Below are 26,304 nucleotides of genomic sequence, written 5' to 3'. Positions count from 1 at the left end.
ACATGGGTAGAAAGGTCCATGAGATACTGACAATAGTGATGAAAACGAAGCCAGTAGTATGTGGAGGGATGAGAATTTTTTTTCTTATAGGCTCTGATATATATGAAAGGTCAGTTCAAGTGTCCTCAGATGATTTAATGCTTGAAGAAACACTTCTTTCAATTATAGGTTTCACTAAATATTGTTAGAAGAGTATTGGTTTGGGTTGGGGTGAAAAACAGGAAATAAATCAGTGTAGGCAAAATAAGGCAGAGAGTTTAATTTCTCTCTAATATTCTTTCATACACAGCTATTAGTTTCTTCTTAGTTACTTAAAATTCCATTTTCTAAGGGAAAGTGATAAATGCAAAGAATTAGTTTGAAATTAGTGTCTTAACGAGTTGTGCAAACTTTGGAAATATCTTTTTCTACCACAAAATAATAAAAGAAACTAATAAAAAATAGAGGAATTTCCTCCCTCCCTTCCATCCCAAGCTCTTAAATGGCAGGAATAGCTGGGTAAGCTTTGCCACGGGGTATCCTCATATCAAGGACGCTTAATTGCCTCCGAGTCTACTAATCTAATATATGAACAAATACCAAACCCATTAATTGTGTTGATTTAAAACCCATTTCTCCTCTTTTCTTTCTGCTTCCCCCTCCTCAAATATTCACGTAAATGAATATTTACATATTCATCCTGTTGGTGACAAATCATCACTTGTGAACTTGGGTGATGTATTGACCCTTTTTTGGGTTGGGAGGCTGTGATTTGGATGGTTAGGGCTGCTTTAGGAGGAGTTTGGATGCCTTGGTGGTGGGGGATGTTTTGCTGGGATGAAGTGTGATCTAAAAGCACTGTTGGATGTGGGACCTTTGGTCATCCCCATGTGGAAAGGGGAAAACCAGGCTGTATAAGGGAAGGGAAGAGGAAAGATGGCCCTTTTGAGTTATTTTCACACCCTTCAGTCCTCCTGCTGGTAACACAGCTTTTAATTAACCTCATTAAAAGGGGTGCACAGGGCCTCAATCAATCTCTGGGCGAGGATGTCTTGCTTGGGGACTCTCTGATAAGAGCATTTGGCACCAGAACCTGCTGAAGATCTTTGTCTGTGATGCTAATTGCTTGTGTCATCCCTCTCCCTGCTGCCAGCCATGCAAGGTTCTGGAGGTTTTCCTGAGCAGCAGAGAGTTTCTTTGGGAAGAAAACAACCTTGACTGTACTTCTGGTTGTTTTAAGTGGCAGCAGTTGGTTTTCAGTGCTGCTCGGGGGCGTTGGAGGAAGTGGCAGAAGTTTGGAGAGGAGGCCCATGGGGACTTAGTGGGGAGCTGGGGAGTTTGGAAGGGTCTTGTCTCTTTTGGGTTCCTTAGAAAAGTCTGTTTCTAAAATAAATTAAAAAAGCAAACCCAAGACGTAAATCAAAAGGAGTGATGAGCAGGATTGCTTGCCCTTGGTTCTTTGTGCCTTCCCCCAAATGGGGTGTTACAACAACATGGAGCTGCATCAAGGACATGAAGTTTTACAGAATAGCAACCAGGTGGGAGAGAAGGCAAAAGTGAAGCAAAAAGACTGGAATTAGTTCAGTTTTTGGTGGAAAATGGCCATCCATGGTGGTTTTGTTGCGTGCTGCTTTCTGTTGAGTGCAAATCACATCACAACATTATATAAATCTCTTGGAATGACTTTGTTTTTTAGTGCCTCATTGGTTTCATCCAATGTGGTTTTTTGGGCCCATCCACATTTTTACTAAGGATTTACAGATCTTGGGGAGCATCTATTAATAATTTTGGGAATAGATCAATAGACTTGTTTTTATTTGCTGCTTCCCTAGACCCTTCATAGACAGTTTGTGCATCAATACCTTCAAAATCCTCATCTCTTGAATCATGGTTTTGAGAATTTAGATCAAATAGATTTTGATCCATTCAGTTCTCTTTTTTTTAAGGGCAGAGCAAAACTTAATTTTTTTACAAAGGGGTTACAGAAACTTTGAGCACAATCACGGTTTTTTACCTCATTGTGGGAGTAAAGATGCCAGAGCATTTAAGAGAAATTGAGGGGGGTGCAGGTGGGTTCTGGAGGCCTTTGCTGATGGATGTGAGTGTTTTTCCACCTTCCTGGTGGCATTGGATTGTTGGCTTTGTGTGACTCTGGAATAGGAAAAGGTGTTGGAGAGGAGCATCTCTATTGTCCATCTCAAATGTCGAACCCTACCCTGCTTGTTATTCTAATTACAGATGTTTTAATTTGCTGTTTGTTTGCACGAGGGTTCAACTCTCATGGTAGCCCCTTGACCATACACTCATATGAACAAGAATCACCCCAAAAATCTTTCATTCTCCAAGCTGTTTGCAATAACTAATTTCTGTTTATGTCATATCCAAAAGAATCCACCCTTTTAGCAGCCTCCCTTGGTGGCCTGCAGAAGAATGGGAAGGTCCCCTAACCATTTCCCCCCATTTTATTTTCCATGAAATGCGAGGATTTAGAACAGAAAACCTGACAAGTTGTTTCCTATCATGCATTGTAATTATCCATTATAATAGGGAATAAAGGATTAAATAGTTTTCAAGCTGCAGATATGATTTAATTAGTTTTCAAGCTGTATCTGAAACACCTGTCTTGGCAAAATCAAAGTGTTTTCATCTGGGGGAGGAAAAAATGGGGGAGTGGGAGGGAAGAGAAGGGGGTCTGATGTTTGCTGACCTGCAGGGTTGTTCCCCCATTTTCCACCCTTATTGAGGTGTGATGTGTTTTTTAAATCGCCAGTTTATAATGTGTTTAATTGTTCTCATGTGCACACACTTGCTCAGCACACACAATTGCCAGTTCCTGCCTCTCTTCCCCAAAATCAAAGAAATTTTGAGTGTTCTGTATACAATGCATGTTCTGTCTCCAGGGATGTCACAACAGAAAGGAACAAAACCCCAGGAGAAGCTGCTCTGCCTCAGAGTGAAACTGCAGCCTCTCTACTGCCTTTCCCTTCCAAAGCAATAATAATGGTTATAATAGTAATAGCAGTAATAATAATAACAACAACAATAACAGCATCAACCACAACAATAACAATAAGAAAGGATATTTTGTTATATATAGGATATATATACTATATATATATTTATATACTATATAAAGGATATATATAGTATATGTTACAATGTATAGTATATATTGCATCTATATTATATATTTTATTATTTTTATTTATACTTATATATACTTATATAAGTATATATAAGTATAAATAAAAATATATGTTATTATATATGCTTATATAAGTATACTTATTTATACTTATATGTAAATATTTATATTTATAGATATTTATATATTTTTATTAATTTTTAATTATTATATTTAATTACTATATTAAAAATATAATTTTTATTAATACTATAATTGTCATTATCATCAAAATCTGCAAGAAACAAAGCTAGTTCTTCCTCTGTCCTGTCACAACACCATATTTCAGAGTCACTCTCTCCTCTAACAAAACCATATTTCAGTCACTTCCTCCAAAGAGGTGTGCAAAGGAATGAGAGTTTTTCTTTTTGGAGGTGAGAAAAATGAATCATTTCTGAAGGAAATAAACTGCATTTTTTTTTAATTCAGTATCTGGTTTTTTTTTTTTTTTTTTGCTGCAGGTATTTTTTTTTCTCTCCATCTCCCTTTCTCCCCCCACATTTTTCCTTGGAAGTTGTGGAGCAGCCCTCCCTGGGCAGGCAGGCAGGGTGCAGCGTGCTTCCCTCCTGTAGTAGTAGTAAAGGTCACGCTTCCCTGCCGTGGCTTTTTTGGCTGGGTTTATTTTTAACTCAGACCAGCCCATCCAAGCTTCTCCCTCTCCCTTACACCACTCTCACCCACTTCAGTACCCACAGGAGCAGCACAGCGAGCCGGCTCCACTTCAATTTATTTTCTTGCTGTTATTATTATTATTTTTTTTTTCTCATTTATTTTCGGGCTCTTCTTTTTTCTCTCTCCCTATTTATTTTTTTTTTTTTTTTTTTGTTGTTGTTGCTGGAACCGCTGGAGCTCTGCGGTTGGGTTGCTCCTGGGTGCTCGCCAGCAGCTATAAATAGCCTTGTGTACAAGCAAGAAGTGCCTGAATGAGGTTGAGCGGCAGGAAAGGAAAAGCCCCTTTTGGCTTCCAGCTGGCTGCCGGCCAAGCAGCGCATTGCTTCAGCAGATGAGTGCTCGGAGGTAGCGTGGGAAGGAGAGAGCAGTGAGTAAGATGGTCTTTCTCTGGTTAGAGGTGTGTGTGGATGTCTCTGTGTGTGTGTGTGTCTTTTGTTGGGCTCTGATTTTGTGAATGGCTGCCTGCAGAGAGGGTGGCTGGGGATGCCGAGGGCAGCTATGGTCCCTCGAGCCTTGGGAAGCACGTGAGGATGCTCTGGAGGATCCCCGGTGCAGTGGTGCTGGTCAGATAGGTTTGGGGTGTGATTTTACACCTGTGTCTGTCATGACTTGAGTTTCTTCTGCGTTTTTCTCTGGTGTGGAAATGCTGTGTTTGAAGTGGGGAGTTGCACATATGATAGATGAGTAATGTGATGATTGGCTCTCACAATTAACAGATATCATGGATATAGGTTAAGAAAAGTTTTTTTACTCCCGTGTTAAAAAGAATGTTCTGAGGATCCCCGGTGAAGTGGTGCTGGGTTGGGAGTCAGGTGGGGTTTGGGTGTGATTTTTAGTGATGTTTCTGGCATCACTCGAGTTTCTTCTGCTTTTTCTCTGGTTTGGAAATGCTGTGTTTGAACTGGGGTGTTGCACATATGACAGACGAGTAATACGATGATTGATCCTCACAATTAAAAAATATCATGGATATAGGTAAAAAAAAGGTTTTTTTACTCCCTGAGTAAAAAAGAGTGCTCTGGAGGATCCCTGGTGAAGTGGTGCTGGGGTTTTGGGTGTGATTTTACACCTGCTTCTGGCATCACTTGAATTTCTTCTGCCTTTTTCTCCGAGTGAGAGTGAGACCCTCTGGAGGGAATAGGGTGGGAGCTACGGGCTGGAAATGCCATTGGGGGAATTTGAAGGTCACCAGAGCCCTTTCTTAAACTCAAGTGAAGGTTGTGACCCCCAAGTCCTGTCGGGGCAACATCCTTTTCTCTGGTGTGGGAATGCTGTGTTTGAACTGGGGTGTTGCACATGTGATAGATGAGTAATGTGATGATTGACTCTCACAATTAACAGACAAATATCATGGATATAGGTTAAGAAAAGTCTGAGGATCCCCGCTGAAGTGGTGCTGGGTTGGGAGTCAGATAGGTTTGGGGCGTGATTTTACACCTGCTTCTGGCATCACTCGAGTTTCCTCTGCCTTTTACTCTGAGTGAGTCTCTGGAGGGAATGGAATAGAGCAGGAGCTGCTGGCTGGAAATGCCATTGGGGGAATTTGAAGGTCACCAGAGCCCTTTCTTAAACTCAAGTGAACGCTTTGACCCCCAAGTCCTGATGGGGCAACATCCTTTTTCTCTGGTCTGGGAATGCTGTGTTTGAAGTGGGGCATTGCACATGTGATAGATGACTAATGTGGTGATTGACTCTCACAATTAACAGATAAATATCATGGATATAGGTTAAGAAAAGTTTTTTTTATCCCCTGAGTTGTTATCAAGGGACAGCTGGGACATTTGGGAGGTTTGGCTTTGTCACTGTGGTGACAGCTGACCTCCAATCAGGATTTTGGGCAGTGATCTCCACCACTGCACAGCGAAGAAGGAGTGGATGGACAGAATTTTGGGAGGGGCTAAAGGGTTAAAAGGCAAAACCTCCATTGTGCGGGTGAGCTTTGCTCAGGTTTGCTGCCTGAGCTGTAACATTTTCTCTATTCAGTCTTCTGTTATATTTTTGTTAAGGTTTAATAAACCTTTCAAATCTGTGAAAAGTGAGTGGCTGTTTCTCACACACACATGGATGGGTGTCCCAGCTCCAGGGCTTCTCAGGACAGCTCCAGATCCTGGTGGGTTTGGACTCCCAAGCTCAGAATTGGGAATGATCCCTCTGCAGCAAAAGGGATGGGGCTGCCACTGCTCCCTTGTCCCCCATCATCCCTGGGGCTGAGCTGCTGGCTGGGTACCCCAAAGAGCACCCACAACCCCAAACCTGCTCCTGAGGCTCTTCCTATCCAGGGGAGGGTGACGATTTCTTGGATTACTCTAGCAGCTGAGGCTGTGCAAACAAGAAGAAAACACTCAAAATCAATGGTTCAGAAATACATTTTTACCCTCAGTGCCTAGATAACTGATTTTTAATCAGACTTTTTTAAAAGAAGACTTTTATCTCTTTTTCTCTTTATGTATATATTAAAGAGGCGAGTAAAAAGCACCTTTAAGTGCTGTATAGAAGCATGTATTAAATGGCAGTTACTATTGAATTAAATGAGTTTTTATCAGAACACTTAGAGATGCTTTTTCAATAAAGACTGAATTGGAACAGGGAAAACCTGAGTTTCCTCTGTCCAGTTCTTTCAGCTCCACTGAAAAGCTTTCTAGGGAGAGCCTGCCAGGTTTGTGGGAAGGAAAGAGGATGAGGAGAGTTTGGGGTCTATTTAAAACCAATAAAACAACCACAAAATTTCCTTTTTTGAATTTGCTAAATTTTAGTCTGAAGCTTGAGTATTTCAATGAGTTATGAAATGCTAAAACCAGGTGAGAAAAGTAGAAATTAAGAAAATTTTTTGCTTTTCCCTCTCCTTATGATAGTTTGTTTGCAAACTCAGTGAGAAACATTTATGCTAAAGCAATACAATGTTTAAGTGGTACAGTTAATGATTTACTCAAGTGGGTAAGATTTCCTTAAAACTTTCAACCTGATGAATTAGCACTGCAAAAAAAAAAAAAAAAAAAAGAGCAGGATATAAGGGATCAACTGATCTGCTGATGATGGCAGCAGTGGATTTTAGTAGTGATGGTGATGAGTCAATGATTGCTTGTGTGGCAGGACAATAGAATCAGATGTTTATGATCCCCTGTGCTGTGTCCTGATATGATTTAGCAGTTTTTGTTCATCAGAATAAACTCAGATCTTCCCCAATGAGCCTCAGAAAAGCCATACACCGTGACATTTGGTCTCTTAAATATTTTGGGGGCTTCCTTTCCACCCCCCCTTTTTTTTTGAAGCTTCCTGCTAATTGTGTTGACCATCCTGCAATGTGGGTAATGCAGTGTTAATAAAAAAAAAATAAATCAATCTCCTTTCTGGTTTCATAGCTGTTCAAATGCTATAACTGCATTGTATTGCTGGGTCATTTTTTCTTTTCCTTCTGTAATTGAATAGTCTCAAAATGCAGGAATGCCACTCTATTTATTTGAACTGTTTAGAGGAAAATTAATAGGGCTATTTTTATGATTGGTCTTTTGTGGCATGGTCTTATTTTTCACTATCTGATTTATGTGGCTAGAGTAAAAGGACAAAAAAAAATCAGCCTCATTTGAATTGCTGATATTTCTTTTATAGAGGTTTAAGTTGGGATTTTGTAATTTCTGCTTTTGGAGCAGGACACAGAGAGCTCCAAGCAGGAGGATGAAACATGAAGTGAAACATGAAGTTTCTTTTGTGCTGTTGTGATGTCAGGGCTGCTTTGATCTCCCACTGTGAAATGTAAGATGCTGCAAAATGCAGGGTGGCTTGAGAGACCCAGGGATGCTTTCCTCCCCCTCCTTAAATTCTTCAGGTGTCTGGATCAGAGTGAGACCTCTGGAGGGAATGGAATAGGGCGGGAGATGCTGGCTGGAAATGCCATTAGGGGAATTTGAGCAGGGAAGGTCACCAGAGCCCTTTGTTAAACTCAAGTGAAGGTTGTGACCCCCAGGTCCTGGTGGGGCAACATCCTTTTCTCTGGTCTGGAAATGCTGTGTTTGAAGTGTGGTGTTGCACGTGTGATAGATGAGTAATGTGATGATTGACCTTCACAATTAACAAATATCATGGATCTAGGTTAAGAAAAGTTATTTTACTCCCTGAGTAAAAAAGGATGCTCAGGAGGATCCCCAGTGAAGTGGTGCTGGGTTGGGAGTCAGGTGGGTTTTGGGTGTGATTTTACACCTGCTTCTGGCATCACTCGAGTTTCTTCTGCCTTTTTCTCTGAGTGAGACCCTCAGGAGGGAATGGAATAGAGTGGGAGCTGCTGGCTGGAAATGCCATTAGGGGAATTGGAGCAGGGAAGGTCACCAGAGCCCTTTCTTGGACTCAAGTGAAGGTTGTGACCCCCAGGTCCTGGTGGGGCAGGATCCTCTGTGAGGTTCCCAATGGAACCCAGACGTGCAGGGCTGGATTTCCCCTCTGGAGAAGGGAACAGTTTGTTCTGCACGGCGCTGTTTGCTCAGCCCGGTCAGAGATCAAACGCCAGCCCGAGCTGGGAGCTCGCAAGGGACACTGTGGAGAGCCTGTAAAGAAGTGGACATGGGGACACCTCCTTCCCGACCAGGTCTGACCCCTTTCCTGGGCTGTTTTCTCCCTGGTGGGGCTGGGGGAGCTGTTCCAGGGGTGCTGCTGTGTTTATTTGTGCAAACACAGGCTTTGGGTGAGGGCAGTGCGTTGGTAGCTGGAAATTGGTGACTGCTTGGCCAAATGTGTCTGTGCCAGGACAGTGGGGTGGCTCAGCCCCAGGAATGGCACAGGGTCTGGGCTGGATGTCCCTGGCAGTGCTGAGGGGTGGGTGATTCCTCAAACCCAGCCCTCACCTGGCTTATCCTCTCACCCCCTCTCTTAGCAGAGTAAAGCATGAAGTCTCACTCTGCTTTGCCCGTGCTGAGCAGCTCTGCTTTGGTATAACCCATTTAAAATGCTGAAAGTTGCTTTTTTTCACCCCTTTGCCTTAGAGATGGTTTGAAGCAGGTAGATACCATCAGCTTGTGGTTCTGTCCTTTCTCCCCTTTCCTGGTGTGAAGGTCTGGAGGACAGGAGGGGGTGCAGAGGGACCAACCACCCCACCAGGGGCTCCTGGCATCACCAAGGGCTCCTTGCCTTTGCTGGCAACAAGAACTTTGTATCCAGAGGGACGCTGTCATCTCTGTGATAAAATGCTATTTATGTGGGGGGGTTTATTGTTGTTTTTGTTTGTTTGTGGTTTTTGTTTTGTTTTGGTGGTGGTTTTTTTGTTTTGGTTTGTTTTGGTTTGGTTTGCTTTGGTTTGGTTTGCTTTGGTTGGTTTTTTTTGACAAATCGCCCTATTACAATCCCAGCTCTGTCAGAGTTAAATCATCCAGCTTTAAGCAGCCTGAGCCAAGCAAGCCTTTTTGCTGCCTGGTCCCTGGGAGCTCCCTCTGCTTGGGGTGGCCCTGGCTTGTTTGTGGAACCAGAGCTGATAGGGAAGTGTTGTCCTCTAATAAACGAGAGATAGCGACCGAGGAGATGTTGAGAGCAGGAGGTGCCACATGAGAAACAAACAGCCAGAGCCCTTTGGGGGCTGCTGGCAATGATTGCCTTCCTGTGTGGACTTTGGTTCGTTCCTGGCTTGCACAGTTCATGGATTCACCACATCAGGGTGTTCAGAAGTTACTGTTGTTTCTGGGGCCAAAGCCTTCTTTTTCTTAATTATGACACTAAGCCTCCACATTTTATATTTTACATTGATTTTTTTGTTTTAAACTGTACTGAGGTATTGTAAGTTAAAATCTGGCATCATAAGACTTTTTATTTTTTCTCTAAGCACCTAATGCTCATAGGTAGGAGCTGAAAACCTTCTGCTTAAGGTGGGGCAATTCCCCCAAGTTTCACCACCCCAGAAGGGATTCACATCTCCTGGTGCAGCTTGGAAGGTTGTGCATCAATGGTGAGAGGCTGAAACCACACTGCTCCTTTGAATGACAGGCAGAACAAAGTATGGGACTTGAGAAAATTCACGTTTCAGCTGCTCTGCTAAGCCAGAAAAAAAGGGGCATGAAAAATAAACTTGTTCCTCTTAGAGGACCCCATGCCCACATTGGTTTTATAGATGTTATAGCCATAATTGGTGGCCACTTTTGCTACATCCTGTTGATGAGAGGATGGATGGAGCAGTCCTCAGACATGCTGGACATGTAGAAATGCTTGGGTTGATCCCCTCTTGCTCATTTTTCCTTGGGTTCTCCCTAAATCACTTTGTCTGCCAGTGCCCCCACCTCCATGCCTGTAAGCACAGAAAACACTTTCCAGCTGCACTGGGAGGCTGGAAGTGATGTATCAGTGTTTGCAGGGTACTCAAAAATTAGAAATAATAATTAAAAACTAATGCATTATTAATGGTTTATTAATAATAAATAACAGGCATGAATGAATAATTATAAGAAAAATAAACACACAAATAAACTTAATAGTTTAAGCAGCAGTTATGTACTCACCCAGCATGTGCCTTATGAAATTGTCTCCTGGTTATGTGCAGGATAAATTGCCACTGTGATAATCCTAGATGAGTATAAAGTGTCTTAGGAGATGAGGTTGCATAAGTTCAGGTTGGATTGAAGGATTTCAAGTGAGTTCAGTATGCAAAGAACAAGATGCATCATCCCCAGTGAAAAGATCTTTTCTCTATTGCTACTTTATTTATTGTTGTGTACTTCTTATGTTTTCTTATGTGTCTGTGCATGGAAATTATGGATAGGGGTTTGTGGGGTCATTTCAGCAGCAAAAGCATCGCTGGATACTTCCTCTGTTTGAACTTTGGAGTGTGAGATTGCACCTCAAAACCACAGCTCTGTACAAAGGAGCATATTGGTGTGTACAGTCTAATTAGAGGTGTAATTAGCCTTCTAAGTAATGAAAGTCTTGATTTTGACATCTAGAATAGTATATTGGTGGTGAGGAAGAATACCTGTTGCTGTGACAGGGTTGCACAGAGTCCCTGGGACTCCCTGAGAGCTGCTGGTCCTGGAGAACTCAGGCGGAGCTGCCATAGGGATCCCAGGGAAACAGGTAGGGCAGGGATATTATGTGATATTGGGAGAATGATGCAGGCACACTAACACCGAGGTAGAGGTTAAATCATTGTGCCCTAATGCAGATTGGCACTGAACCTTGCCAAATTAAATGTTCAACCTTTTCTCTGTCAGAGGTTGCATCAGCCACCGGTGTAATTAAGAAAAAAACAGTAATTTTGCTCAGAGAGAGAGTTCTGAGAGGTCTTGTGCCTTGAGTTGCAAGAGTGAAGAGTGCAAATGTCTGTCACATTCAAGTGGTCATGCCAACAGGTTTTTACCAAAAATGAGCCAGCAGGGAGAATGAATTCTAATGCCAAGCAGGAGCTCCTGCTGCAAAATGCCATGGCCTAAAGGAATGGAGAAGAATGGAGGGTTGAGAGGAAAGGTAAAAACACTCTTTTCATTAGTGAGGTGTTAATGATGATGAGCTGCTTGATGGTTGCTTTAGCTGTATCTGATGGGCTTAGACCCCACTCGTTTCTGGTTTTCCCCATCAGAGAACATCCTTGAGATAACAGGTTTTGTGCTGGATCTTGCCTTTCTTCTGGCTGCCTCTTTCTAGCAGTTTGGAGCTGGCTAGTCGTAAACTTAGTTCTAAATTAGCTAGTCTTTATTTTGTGGCATGTTTTTCAGTTTTCTCCACTGAAGGAGGAGATGCCCTTCTCTAACTCGGCATTTAAATCCAGTGTAATGGAGGTCTCCTGAGCAGAGGTGGCAATGAACGGGAGGAGATGAAAAATCAAACAGCTGCTTACTCTTTCCTGTTTCTCTCCTGTTTTAACATGGAGGCAGCTGGAAGGCTTGATTGCTCATGGTAAAAATGATTTTAAGCAGTTCAGCCATTTAAATTACATTTAATTTTTGGCTTGTATTTTGGCATCATTGTTCATTCACACCAATGAAGTTTATTGGTGACCAGTGTAGCCTCCAGGTCTGAGCTCTGCAGGGGCAGTCATGCTGATATGGTGGCCCAGACCTTCATCAGTTTTTATGTAGCTATTTGGTGTCATCTCAGCACACTCTGTGCAGGACTGATCACTTTGGCTGTGATGGCTCTGCAGTGCTGGAAAGCAGTGGTTTGGATTTTGTGTTGGGATGAGGTGTTGGGTTCCTGCTCCTCTCTGTGCCTGGTGAGCAAACTGAGCTGTCCCACTGCAACTGCTCACTTTGAAAATTTAAAAAGGTTTATTAAACCTTGACAAAAATACAACAAGGGCTACATAAGGAAAAAGCTGCAGCACTGGGAACTGCCCCATGGCCAGTTCATCTTCAGGATGGATGCTCAGGCTTTTATACCCCTGGGGTTGCATCAGCCAGCCCTGGCCCTTCCCAAAGTCTGTCAGTCAGCTCTTCTTTGCCATTTATCAGTGCAAACTGCTTTCTTTAACTGGATTGGAGGTCAGGTGTTGCCATGCCCATCCCCTAAGCACCAAGCTTTTCCATTCCCAGCTGCCCCATGCAAGGGACACCTGTGCAGCTTCTTGTACCTGTCCTGGACAGCCCAGGCTGTGTGATGGCAGCAATACAGGGGGGAAAGGGAACTGTGGGGAGAACAGAGGACATCTAAACCACAATAACATAACCATACATCACCAAAGCTTCTCTTTATATTCACATAATAGTTATCTTTTAATTGCGAGAGCCAATAATCTCATTATCCATCTGTAACACCATGGTGGAACCAACACAAATGTGGGTGTGAGGATATGGAGGAGAACATCCACTCTCATGGAACAGAGGACCTGTTTCAGTGGGAGAAAACATATTTCAGTGGGGAAAAACCCATTTCCATGGGGAAAAATCAATTTTCCTTGGCCTGGAGGGTCTGTGCAGGCCCTTCAGAGGTGACAATCTGCTAGTGAGGTGACAATCAGCCAATCTGCAAGAAACCTTTGAGTGGACTGAGACTCCCAGGAGCCTCTCAGTCACTGATGATCAAGCCCAGGCTCAGCAGCTGTGCTGCTCCTTCCATCTTTCCAAGATGACCCGAGTGTGACCGTGTTCACAGGGGTTCTTGGACTGGGGAAGAGGCGAGGATCTGACTCCATGTTTCAGAAGGCTTGATTTATTATTTTATGATATATATTACATTAAAACTGTCCTAAAAGAATAGAAGAAAAGGTTCTCATCAGAAGGCTGGCTAAGAATAGAATCTGAAAGAATGATAACAAAGGTTTGTGGCTCAGGGCTCTGTGTCCGAGCCAGCTGACTGTAATTGGCCATTAATTAGAAACATCCAACATGAGCCAATCACAGATGCACCTGTTGCATTCCACAGCAGCAGATAATCAATGTTTACATTTTGTTCCTGAGGCCTTTCAGCTTCTCAGGAGAAGAAAGTCCTAAGGAAAAAGGATTTTTCATAAAAGTTGTCTGCGACACCCGAGTGCTGTCACAGTGGTTGAGGTATCATGAAAAATTCCCGATTTAATGGCACGGCTGCAGCATCAACCAGGAACAGCCCCTGTGGGTGTTGTTGGACTTGACAGATTGAAGGTGCTCCTTCAATTAATGCTGTATCATGGTTCTCCTGCAGTAAGGCAGGAGGTGTCAGCAGTTTTTGTTTACAAGCCTCCCTGCTCCCCCATTTAAGTCGTTCCTGACAAAAGGAAGTTTAAATGCTTGCATTGATTCCTGGCTCTGCAGTGCAAAATATCCACATGTGGCAAAGACGTGGAGATTTTTCAAAGCAGGCTAAAGGATTTAAAGTGCTTTTAACAGCTCACAGGCCTTGGACCACTGCTTTTAAGCATCCCTGAGTCACAAATAGATTTAGAAGATAAAGTGCTGGATGCTACTAGTTCCCTCAGCACATCCTTTGCTTATTTATTTTTTTGAAGAAAGCATGCTGACTAAATTTACTCTTTGTAATGTTTGGAGATTCATAGTCACATATTTGGTCCTTCTAAGAAACATGTTGGCTTTTGTAAAGAATGAGATGGCTTAGAAGTAAGATTTCTGGAGGCTGTCATAAGTCTCTACCCTGTCACTGAATAAACTACCCAAAAATATAGTCCTTAACAATTTCATACATGACACATGCAAGAAAATAAGATGCTTTCTAGTTTTCAAGCAAAAGCTTGAAAATAGCAAGGTGGGTTGTGGTTTTGATTTGTGGTTTGGGTTGGGTTTGTTTTTTGCTTTTTTTGTAGAAACCCAAGTTTTTAAGAGAAGTTGTTAACCCTTTCCACTTTTCCGTAGACTTTAAAATGTTCCACCCCTGAATGCTTGCTTTGAATTCTTTTAAAGGCTAATTTTATGTTTCATTCAGACTGTTGTACATTAAGGAGGCCCAGTATTGGGGCAAAAAATGTGGAAGGAGAAAAAAAAAGAAGAAACACGTAGAATTTCCAGAGTGTGACTATTTTACATGTCAGATATGTTGGAGTTAATTGGCTTTTGTATGGTGTTCATCTGCAGTGGATCTACCAAAATAGCCTAGATGAGAGCTCTGCTCCATCTGGTTATTATCCTGCTTGCTGTAATATCCCTGTGCCACGCTGCTGTGGCCAGCCAGGGCTGGGAAAAAGCTCGCTGGAGATTCCCAAAGATCCGCTCTGTGATACGTTTCCAACTCGTCAGGGGCTCGCTTGACAAATTGAAAATTAGCCAAATGCCTTTTCCAAGCCAAAAGTAGCCTGAGATGATGTCTATGCATCATACCAAAGAGCTCTTTTGAGTTCCTTAAGGTGCCTGACTCCAAATAGTCCTCAGATTATTAATAGTGCCCTAATAAACCTGGAGAGCGATCCTATAAATTTCAGCATGTTCGGAGGTCAAGCAGTGAAGTCAATATTAATTAATAGTCAAAAGCAGTGTTTTATTTCATGTAATCAGCCTCCTGACAGTGTGAGCAGTCTTGGAGGTTAGTTATGCTCGAAGAGTGGGAGCAATGCCAGGGCGTCCCCTGCTCTGTCACATAAAATACCAAATAATCTGGAGCTGCTGCACGGAATAGCTGAAGATTTAGTGAATCTACTGAAATGCTCTGTGCCCCTTCATGAGGGGCTGTAGGAGTGATGTGCCACCTCAAGGTGGTTTCTCTTCATCTTCTCCACAGAAGAAAAACAACAACGCAAGGAGTTGGCTTTGTTGGCAGGGCAGAAGAGGTACAAAAACCCAGGGTATGGTGTGTGTATCAAGGTGTGTGCATGCACATCTCAAGGTTGAGATGTTTGCACATCTCAAGGCTTATTGGTGACCTCATTGGTGGGTGGAAGCTTCAGTGGCTTCGTGGTGGCAGCTCCAAAGCAGAAGTTTGCAGGGGGAAAGGAAGGAGATATGAAGGAGTTCTGCACTCATAGCACAGAGGGGAAAAGGGAGAGGCTCCATAGGAAGGGAAGGTGTAGATGTGGTGCCTGGGGATGCAGCTCATAGGTGGACCTGGCAGTGCTGGGTTGGTGGCTGGACTGATCTTAGACTGGGTTCATGGCTGGACATGGCTGATTTTTGAGGTCCTTCCCAATCTTAACAATTCTGTGATTCTGAGCGGATGTCCCCGATGCCCTGTCCCTGATGAGTATAAAATAAATTACTTCAAATTTGTTTAATGTGCACTGCTGAGAATATTTGAAGGTGTAATATTCTGTTTTGAGGGAACTGTCAGATGACTGTGCTCAAAAGCCATTCCATTAATTCAATTAATTTTGTAGGAGTGATTTATAGATTATTCTGCCTTTCAACAGCTGACCTGCTGCTCCTGGAAATTCCTCATAAACTCTTCTCCTTTGCCTGCCTGGTAGCTGACATCTCTCCTGATTTTGGCTGTGCTGTAGAGTCACCCTTGGTGGACAAGGGAGTGTGATCCCAACAGCTCATTGCAGAATGCCCATCTTGCCCAGAAATTCTGCCTTCACCCATTTGGATACTACCACAAAACTACTGCAAATGCCGCCCTCCACCCCTCAAAAGGACTGAGGGGGTAAGAGAAAAACAAAAGAATATTTGCCAGGCAGATGCACAGATTGCTCTTAGCTGAGGTGCAAAGGTGGATGCTTCATCCAGGTGTTTGTATTTCCTTCCCAATCCGTTATTAGAGTGAATTAAGATACCTTTTGGCTACCATCTCTCCTCATAAGGCTCCTCATAAGTTATTTATGTGGGATGTGCCACCTGATTAATTATATTCCCATATAACCTGACCAGGCTGATGCAGAGAGTTCCCTGGATTCACTGTGATGGAGCTGTGCTGCATCCAATGGAGCTCATCTCCAAACCTGCACCACACTTTGTTCTTAAGGAAGGAAACATATAAAAACTTTGCAGAGATTTGTGGCCAGCTAATCCAGGCAATGCTTCATTTTCGTGGAAGGAAAAAAAAAAAAAAGATTTGTGGCCAGTGAAAGGTTTACTATTGAATTTTTTAAATATCACGTATACACACACGCACCCATAAATAGAATACATGAATATAAAATAAACATATATTCACTGCCAGTGCTAGTTATGGTGCATTAGTGTTTTAATTCAATTTAAATTTGCTTTGCCTGCCATCCCTTGCAGCTGGAGTTGCAGTGTCTACAGTGAGGCAGCTGGGTGCAGGGTAGAGTTGAGCATGTTGGTTTTTCTAGAGCAAAACTTCCCTCTCTTTTCATTTATTCTGCCGTTGAAGCTGCTCAGTTCACTCCAAGAACATGAAATTTTGGCTGAAGCCGTCCTATGTCCCAGTTTTGGCCCCTGTTCAATGGAGCACATCTTGTTATTCTTGTTGCAGCATGTATTAATTTCTAACAGGCCTTTGCTTATAGAAGAGGTGGGCTAAAGCATGTGGTCTGAGTGTTCTGGATTGGTTGTTTTTAATGACATTAACCAGATGTTAGGCAGCCTTTGGGGAGGATGTGTGTAAATGGAAGGGAGCAGTGACATGCTCTTTGTCATCCACATTTTTATATCCTGATGAAAACAAATGTTCCAGGTTTTAGCTATTTTTCCAAAAAAAGGCCTAATTCCTTTGCTGTATCTTGAGCTTTCTTTCCAAGAGCTCTTCTTATCCCAGGTGTTTCCTAAAGGAGATGTTTGGTGATGGCATTGCATCTCTGCCTGTGACCCTGTTCACGGGGGTCTGAGGATGAGGGAAGAGACGAGGATCTGACTCCATGTTTCAGAAGGCTGATTTATTATTTTATGATATATGTTATATTAAAACCATACTAAAAGAATGGAAGAAAGGATTTCACCAGAAGGCTGGCTAAGAATAGAAAAGCAGGAATGATAACAAAGGTTTGTGTCTCAGGCTCTCTGTCTGAGCCAGCTGACTGTGATTGGCCATTAATTAGAAACAACCACATGAGACCAATCACAGATGCACCTGTTGCATTCCACAGCAGCAGATAATCAATGCTTACATTTTGTTCCTGAGGCCTTTCAGCTTCTCAGGAGAAAAAAATCCTAAGGAAAGGATTTTTCATGAAATGTCTGCGACCTCTGCCCCCTCTGTTTTCCTGCTCAGCCTTTTGACACTGGTGCCTTCTCAACAGATTGAGGTTTTGAAGCTTGTGTGTTCCTGCTGCTGGCTTGTGAGAGCTTTGCTCTGCCATCATCTTGGCCAGGTGTTTTCTCCCATCTGGGGTTTTGGGGTGCAAAGCCCCATTGCCCCAGGGGCCACCCCTCCAGAAACCTTCCAGCAAACCTCTGCCTGCTGGGGCACCCAGAGCTGCTGCAATCCTGCAAACTTGTACAGCTGCTGCCTTCCCCACCTTTGTTTATTCACAGCATTTTGACTTCGTCCCTGGTTGTAATGGATTTTGTGCAATTGAGGAGATAGACTGAGAAGCTCCACCCAAAGGTGCCTCATTGTCAGCTTCTCCTCTGCCACAGGATTCTATCACATGTGGTTTTTAGCCTAAAACATCTGAGTTTTGGGTGTGGTCTGTCTGTCAAGCACATCTCAAGGCTTTTTGGTCAGCAAAGCACAGAGCACTGAATGGCCCAGCCTCACAGTGGGAATCACATTTCTTTTAATGCCAGCTAATCAAAATGATTTAACTTGATCCTCTCCTTCTCTAAAAGCAGGAGCAATAACCAGAGGTCAAGTAATTTATTGAGAGATGGGCTTTTGGGGTGTATTTTTTTTTCTTTTAATCCAAGGGAGTTAAAGATTAGTTTTGGCTTCATTGGAGATGAAGGTGTGTTCCTGTGGTGTGGGTTTATATTTAGCTGCAATCTGATATATCTTCTTATGAGAAAACTGGGAGCCTCCTCTCCCCTGTAGCATTTCTTGCTCTGTTTTTGTTGTTGTTTGTTTGGTTTTTTTAAGTGTGTGCCTTCATAGAATCACAGAATGGTTTGGGTTGGAAGGGATCTAAAAGAACATCTACTTCCAACACCCCTGCCATGGACAGAGACACTTCCCACTAGACCAGCCTGAGCATATTTTAGTTTCAGTTTAAACAACTGCTTAGGTGCTTACTTGGCTAGGTTAGGATTAAGCCCTGAGCTGCCACTTTCCCTGAGAATTTGTCTAACAGAATTGTCACAAACCTCCAGCTGCACATGTGACATGAGAAAATAAACAGGTCAGTGCTTTTGTGAAGGACCAATTACATTCCAAAACTATATCAAAAACCCTTATTGGTCAGACAGGAGTATTTTGGGTGAGACCATCCACCCATCTGGTATTTTTTTCACTGATATCACTGTGCCTGTACTTGAGCTTTTATTGCTCTGGCTACTTCAGCCAGGGATGGTTCAGCCACAATGCTGGGGGAAGCAGAATGTGATTAAATATCTGCTTTTCAAGCAAATTCCTCTCTTGTGGGATAGGTCTGAATGGATGGAGCCTGGTTAATGCCCACAATTGAGTTTGGGCATTCATGCCTGAACTCCAAGTGTGATTTTCATGATAGGGAGAGGCAAAAAAGCAGTGTCAGGAGCTGGTTTGACTGATGAAGAGTTGGTGTTAAATGAGAGGAAGGGCATGGTGGATGGGTGGGAGTCTGGGGTGCCTACCTTGGCTGTGCTTTGTTCTCCAGCTTGGCAAAGATGTTGTAGGCCTCAGCCATAAAACAAATAAAGTATTATTTTTTATTTATTATTATATATTTATTATACTAAAGTACCTTGATATCTGGCCAGGTCAGAGCCCTAGATCTGTTTTTTAAAGGATGTTGGACCCCCTGTGTGATTGTTGGGTTTAGGTGATACCTGCCCAGGCACATCCAGGTTTGCCAGTGCTGGAGTTTGATCTCCCATCTTCATCCTTTTTTTACCAATTGCTCAGAGGCTTTGGGTGGGATGCTGAGATAGTTTTTCTCTTCCTCCTGTGTTTCTAGGGGAGGTTTAGTGCACGTGCAGAGAGAGGATTTAATGCCAATGCGTCCTCCATCAATATTTGCACTGAATGGACACAGGGCTCACTGAACTCCCCTTATCCCTGGTTTGTGTGGCTGAATGATGGAGACAGTCTTGTCCCACTTTGGAGAGAGGAAGGGGATGTGTGCAGGGAAGCAGGAGCTGGAGTTGCTAGGGAAACACGAGCAGGGATGCTGGCATGGCTGCTCCCTGCCACAGCAGCTCTGCAGTGCAGGGTCCCTTTCACACAAGTCTCATTTGGCCTCCTGGGTGAATCCACAGCCACAAAAAGCTGCTGGAACTGTCCCAAGGCTCAAAGGGGAGCAGTGATGCCCAGCAGGAGTTCCCCAGAGAGTTGGGGAACTCACAGTCAGCCCCGTGAGTGCTCTGGGGACATGGTACCCTGGGCATCACAGCTGGTCCCTGAGGGCTGCTCTGAGGCAAATGGGGATTTGCTCTTTCTGGGGAACTGCCAATTCTCCTTCACTGAGAAAGAATGCAGCAGGTTCAGTGGTTTCCCCACTGATGCCCATATTGTGAGAGGTGGGGATGAGGCTGGACCCATCTGGGTTGTCCCCATTTTCATCATTTTTACCATTGTTGTTCCCATTTGTCCCCCTGGATTTTGAGTTCCAGAGTACTTTGCCATTTGAATAATTACTGCCAGGCCATGTGCCCTGTGCTTTACACGCAGTACCAGGAAAGATGACTTCCATTGAATTTTTGATTATGCAAGTATTTTATTCCTTGCAAATATTTTATTTCTTGCAATGGTTATTGATAGCTGCACGTACCAATTCTGTTGAGGCAAAACAACCTTCTACAACTGCTTTTTTTTTATTTGTGTACCTGAAATAAAAATCAATCCTGGCAAAAATTTGAATATCTGGATTCCTCTTGGCTTCCCCACCTGGTAAAATTTAATAATAGCTTGTAAATGTTTTCATCAGCTGCTCCTCTGTTCTTTAATTGAGCACAGATGAATCTTGAATGGGTAGTTTTTGTATGGCTGGGTGGTTTTTTCATGTTTAAGCACCGAGTGCTTTTGGGATATGGATGCAGGACTGTTTGCAGTGTGACTATTTTCTAAAGTTTGGAATGGAACAGTTGAGCAGGAAAGCAATTGAAACTTTTCCTGTGCTGGTGGGTTCCTGGAAAGCAGCTGGTACCATGCAGGAATTAGAAGCAGCTGGCTTTGCTTTATAACAAATCAAGGGAGTGATTATCTTGCGATAATCTCGCCCCCTGCATCTCTTATTGCATGAGTAAACACAGCTCCAGCTTGTAAACTTTGAGTTTGGCCTTGCACCTTTGCCACCAGAGATGAAAATGCAGGCAGGCCAGGATGTGCTGCCCCTCCATCAGCCCTGCCTGTGTCCCTGGGGTGGTGCAGGGAGGGGATGAGCTGGGCTGGCTCTGTGATGGAGCCCAGTGCCAGCCCATGGGCGAGCTGTTCCTGACTCAGATGAGCAGGAGCCACGTTTCACAGCCAAAATGCCACGTGGGGAGAAGGTGGGTGCTGCAGCTGTACTCCATGAACTGTTCTTTCTGTGACATCTGGCCAGAGACTGCTGCTTTCAGCTTCTAACAGCGGAAAGGTGATGAGGTTTTTGGTGTTGAGTTAACTTTGAGGTGTCAGAAAGTCTCTTTTTCTTAGCTTTGAGGCTGAAGAAGAAGACAGGATTTTTTGGCTTTTGTTCTTAAGGTTATTATTTTCTTATCTATAACATTTTTTCTTTGACTTGCTGAGGTCTGTTTAGCAGGTTGGGTTGAGGCACACTGACTGCTTTTAGGGCAGTGTTATTTTTTTATATTAAAACTACAGGCACATTATTTACAATAAATTTTTAATATTTATTACTTATGTTAGACAGTTTGTTTCTACTCTAAACTAATTTAAAAGTGCTACAATTACAGCAGAAGATGGAGGACAAGAAGAAGAAGGAGAAAGACTGGACATGTTTAGATTCTTCTATTTTGCTTCTTGAACTCTCGTTCTAGAAAACTTTAAAATTTTGCTTTTTTACTCAGTGATAAATTCACTGTCATTTTATTCAAACTTTTGTGGCTTGTAACTCTTTGCACAAAGTTGATAATGGTTTCTATGGGCTAAGATTGAAGGCAAAGGTTTTTTTGACTCTGTGCTAAGGTCTTTGAGCTTTTTGTCAGGGTCTTGAGTTGTTTAGGACAGTCAGAGGAATTTTTTGGGTTCTGACAAAATAAAAGATTGAAAGGCCCCTGCTAAGAGGTGAGGGTGAGGCTTGCCCTGTGGTGCCAAGGAGTCGATGCCTGGAGTTCAGCAGGGTGGCACTGGGCGAGATGAGCCCAGATTAGCAGAACTCCTGTCCTTAAGAACCTTGCTTACATCTGAACCCATGATGGGCTTGAGAGGCAGCTGGCACGCACACCATAGCCTTCAGGGCCAAGCCTGAAATCCCTCTTGGCCAGCTCACCTGGGTGCTGCCAGCAGCTTGGCACTGCCCCTTCTGCGCATCCCAGCACCTCCGGCTGGGCTTTGCCTCTCCAGCCTGCTCTGAGGCCCTGTTTAAAAGGAAGGAGAAGTCATGTCTAAACAGAAAACTCCCCATCCATCTCCATTTCATCCCTTGCCCTGCAGCATTTTCCTGCTGGGAAGGTGAAACCATGATCTGGGTGGATCTGGCTCCCTGCTCGCAGCGGCGCCGGCGTGGCCTGGAGGCGGAGGACGCTCGGTGTCAGCTCCTCTCCAAAATACATTTGGTTTCTAAATTGGGACAGGGATTCTGCACAAACACTTGGCATAGGTGAGCTGGAAAAAGGTTTTAAGGGTAAGCAGGTTATTTATACTCTGCCTTGCGTGTCCAGCCCGTGTTTGTGCTGCTAAGTCGTTTATGTTTATTTTATGGAGGAAGACCTGGGCCATAAATACTGCTCTAACCAGCAGTCAGCAGCAAGAGCAGGGTGCCATAGTGGCCAGCTTGGATTGAGGAATATGGTTGGGAAGGGGGGTTTAAATAGGATTTAGTCCCTTTCCAATGACTGTATCTAGTTTGGGTACCAGCCAGAGGTGTCTGGCTGGGCAGGGGGGTTTAAATGGGGTTTAGTCCCTTCCCAAGGACCATTTCTAGGGCATAGTATCCAGTTTGGATAGAGGAGTCTGGTTAGGGAGTGGGGTTTTAAATGGAGTTTAATCCCTTCCCAAGGACCCTTCTTGCACCTTAGAGCAGCTTACAGGGTTAACAATGGGGTGGGTGGTGCAGAGCCTCTGTTCTCCATCCCTGAGCAGCTTAATTTTCAACACTGGAAATATTTTCAGGTGCCTTGGGCCTAATTTTCAACACTGGAAATATTTTCAGGTGCCTTGAGCAATCACAGCTCCATGCATATGATAATTTTTTAGCAGGTGTTGGTCCTGCTCATATGGCAGTGATCCTACTTGTGAAGTCCTTGGAAAGTACTGTATAATATACATTTTCCTCCTTGGGCACTCAGATGAGTAAAAGGGGTTTGGAGATGGTTTGGGGTACTCTTGGTTTGGAGTAGAAAAAAAGGTTTCGAAACTTGTGGGATATTAAAGAAAATCCCTGTTGTCCCATGTTGGTAGTGCCCTTACCCTCACATTTGTCTCTTTAGTGGGAAAGAGTTAAATGTCTTGTCACATGTGTTCATTGCCACAGCCTTGAGGAGATTTCTTGTCTTCAAGAAATAAATGCAGCACGTGTTCAGCTAAAAATATTGCAGGAGGAATCCTTCCTTGGCCAGGGCCCCGATAGAGGAGAGCAGCTGTGAGTTGCAGGGATTTTGTTTGTTTTTAAACTTCATCTGTCTTCAAAGTGATGCTGTCCTGGGGTGTTAGAAGAGCCAAAGTCCCTGTTGACCTTTGTTTGCATCCACTGGTGGCCTTGGAGCAGGACTTCTTGGCAGCTTTTTGCAACATGAGTTGGAGGAGGCTGCTGGCTTTGCTTGAGGATACCTGGAAAAGCAAAAACCTGGAGGTTGCTGAGATGAGTTTGGTGGAGCTGCAGGGTGGAGCACCTTTGAGGCTGCTCCTCAGTGTGACAATCTGCTGCTGCACAGAGGTGGAGGCTGGGGAGAAGGATCTCAGCCTGGATTTTTACAGGAGTCACTCTGTGCCACCAAAACTCTCTCTTTGAGCAAGGTGCCTGGTTTGCTGTTAATGGGCAAAATGGGTATTGACCCTGAGAATTCTCTGTCTTCCTTTGATCAGTTCACTGCTCTTGAAAAGTCAAACCACTCCCCTGTGTGTCTCAGTGGGGTGGGATTTCTTAAATTTGGCTGAACCTTCTGCTTTAGGACCTTTTACCCCTGCAGGTAACCTGAGTTTAGTGTTTCTGTTGTTAAACTCTCATAGTGTGGGGTCATTGCTTCCTTGATAGATGGGTGCCATGGGATGGGGCTCCTGGCCAGCTGGGGTGACTCTGCAGGTGGATGCTGCTGCTCATTGACACAAAGGTGCTGGGAAGCTGCACTCCAGGACTGCCATGCCCTGTGATAGTTGCTCCCACTCCCAGAGAGCTCATTTTAAATGATGCTCTTCACTTTGCATTGTGAAAGCAACCCTCCCTCTTTTTTTCTTTTTCTTTATCTCTTTTTTTTCCTTTTTTTTTTTTCTTTTTGCATTGCTGTCCAGTCCTTTGCCCACCACCCCAAATCCCAATTGAGACCTGATGCTGAGGGCCAGATGAAGCAGTGAATGCATTCAGCCCGATGATTTCCACATGAGCAGGGCTCTGCTGGTGAAAGAAGTGAACTCATTGCAGAAACCTCCCAAGAACAAAGCTTTGGAGAAAGGATCAACCTTATTAGCACATTCAAGGAGAAAGGGGGTTTGTCACTGTATCAGTTTATGCTTCAGCACATTAGTGTTGTAAATCTCCTTGTGGAAAATTGGTTAAAAAACTGGATTTGCTTTTCCCTATTAAAAACCCAGGAAAAAAAAATAAAATCTCCAGCACACTAGTTTGCTGTAAATCTTTTAACACAAGTTTATGGGGTTTGATGGTTTGAAGCCTCCCTCAATTAAAATGATTTTTTTTTTCCCAAGCAATCTTTTGGTTTCCCAAGTATTCTTCTGGCCTTTTCACTTGAAAAGGAAAGGCAAACTTTCATGAATTGAGCAGGGGCACTCTTTGAATGAAGTGAGGGTCAGTGCTTCTCCAGGCTTTTCTTCCCATTGTTTGAAGAATACACTGAGGATAGTGGGAGCAGATGTGCTGCTTCTATTTGGGCTTATTTTGGCCCTGGTATGGATAGATGTGAGCTGCCATTGCATTAATTCCTCCCATGGCTGCTGTGGCTCAGTCTGTGTTCCTTTGTAAATACAGAATGAGCATCTTCTGATAAAGACTTGGTGCTTTATATTGACACCATCCTGTTAAAAAAAAAAAAAAAAAAAAAAAAAACAATAAAAAAGGTGAAAAATACCGGTGGAAGGAAAAATCAGTGGAGAATCTCTTTGTTCTGTGATTTATGCTGTGGGACAGACACCCTGAACACCACTGGCAGAGCTGCCACAGCTGGGGTGGGCAAACCTGGCCAGCTGTGTTAGGGACTGAGGGTGAGCATCACCCAGCCCTTGATTGCTGAATGTGACTTGTTTCTAACAGTACTTGCCACAGGGATTTAATTCCATGGGGGAAAAAAGAAAAAAAAAAAAAAAAAAAAAAAGGAAGTTGAAGGAGATTGCATTTAAAAAACCTGCTTGTAATCTGCCTGTATTTCACACTACACAGGGAGATTGGCCATGCTTTGAACACTGGGCTGCTGATTTTGTTTGGCCAGTGAGTCTCAATTTAACCGTGCTATAAATGAAATGGAGAATGGACACTTATGGGCATGAATGTTTTAATGTTAACAAAGGAAAATCTCTGTTGTGTGTTAGGGTAAAAGGGTGAGCAGTTTGGCTTTGGAACAGAGATGCTGCAGTAATTAAAGGCATCCAGAAACCTGGCAGATCTTTTGCTTTTGGAGGGAAATCCTTCAAACAGAGGCTTGATTCTGCCTACATAAACTGATATGAAAATCTCTGCCTTTAGTTACAGAGGTGTCACCCTCAGATGGGCTCTGACCCTATAATGGAAATCCTGTTCTATCACTGTATATTATAGCTGGAATCCTGCTTTTAAGGGAGGTGTTTTCTCATGAGCACACATCATTGCAATCAGTGCTTCAAGGACAGTATCTCTTTCATGAGGACCACATCTCTTTCACCTTCTGAATCTCCCATCCTCTTGAAACAGAGCAATTGTTCAGCGGGGAATGTAAAGCACACACACTCATCCCGCCAGTAACAATGGAGGTGGTTTGTTTTGGTCGAGGAAAAATGCACATAATACATAAAATACAGCTATTCATCTCCCTTTCTGTGCCATTATCTTACCTCATTCACACAGGAGCGTGGGGTGTGGTTCACCCGGGGGAGAGGGCAGAGGTGGGCTCAGATCTGTGCCACACGAGGCAGCTCTGGGAAATCCCTCCTGCAGGAGCAGTGGCACACCACGGTCTGCCCATTCCTGTCCAACAGTCAAGGAATGATCTTTGCCCCGTGAAATGCCCATGTGGGAGATCGGTGGCTTGTGTCCCTCTTCCCCAGAGGGGGATGGACTGGAAAGAAATCCTGGTCTGCTCTGCTGCAGCTGCAGCCCCTCCTAACTCTGCCTCATCACAGGGAAATTACTGCTTTGCACCTGATGCATTATCACAAAATACCCACTTGCAATGAGGCTGGATTAACCGTGACATTTTACAGGGCCAGCTGGGAGGAATGCTTTGTGATTAAGGGAAGCTCGTTTCTAATGAGCCCTGAGCTTTACTGTCCAAAAGATCTCATTTTTGGAGGGTGGGATGTGTATTTCTCACTTTCTTTTCAAAAAGCACATTCTAAAAACAGGACTAAACTGCAACTAGTCAAACCTACTCCGTTGCCCTGGTCAAACAGGGCTAGGGAGATGCTATCTTCAGCAGGATTTATGATGTATCTGTGTGCTTGGAATTTGCTGTGGGATACTCAGCCACAGGTTGACCATTCAGGGAAGAGTTGGGATGACAAAAGGCATTACCCAGCAGAAGTTTAGTGTGATGGGCTTGAGATTTTGTAGGTGTTAAGGTTGTTTAAGAGGACTGTGCTGCACTAAT

General features: G+C 43.6%; 1 protein-coding gene across 2 annotated transcripts in view; it reads left to right on the top strand.

Annotated features, from left to right (window-relative positions):
• ACVR2B (activin A receptor type 2B) overlaps nucleotides 1-26,304 on the top strand; it is a 106,254-nt gene that overhangs the window by 35,112 nt on the left and 44,838 nt on the right. Inside the window, exon 1 of one of the 2 annotated variants that reach the window (XM_063178624.1) lies at nucleotides 8,284-8,411. The exons of the other annotated variant lie outside the window; for it this stretch is intronic. Within the exon in view, the coding sequence (XP_063034694.1) occupies nucleotides 8,387-8,411 (25 nt within the window). The 5' untranslated portion in view covers nucleotides 8,284-8,386. Of the gene's footprint in view, nucleotides 1-8,283; nucleotides 8,412-26,304 lie in introns of those variants that run through there. 2 annotated transcript variants of the gene reach the window in all.

The sequence above is a fragment of the Melospiza melodia genome, chromosome 1 (assembly GCF_035770615.1).
Source record: "Melospiza melodia melodia isolate bMelMel2 chromosome 1, bMelMel2.pri, whole genome shotgun sequence".
Lineage (NCBI taxonomy): Eukaryota > Metazoa > Chordata > Aves > Passeriformes > Passerellidae > Melospiza > Melospiza melodia.
The sequence above is the reverse complement of the archived record's forward strand: the minus strand, read 5'-3'. Positions and strand labels throughout refer to the sequence as shown.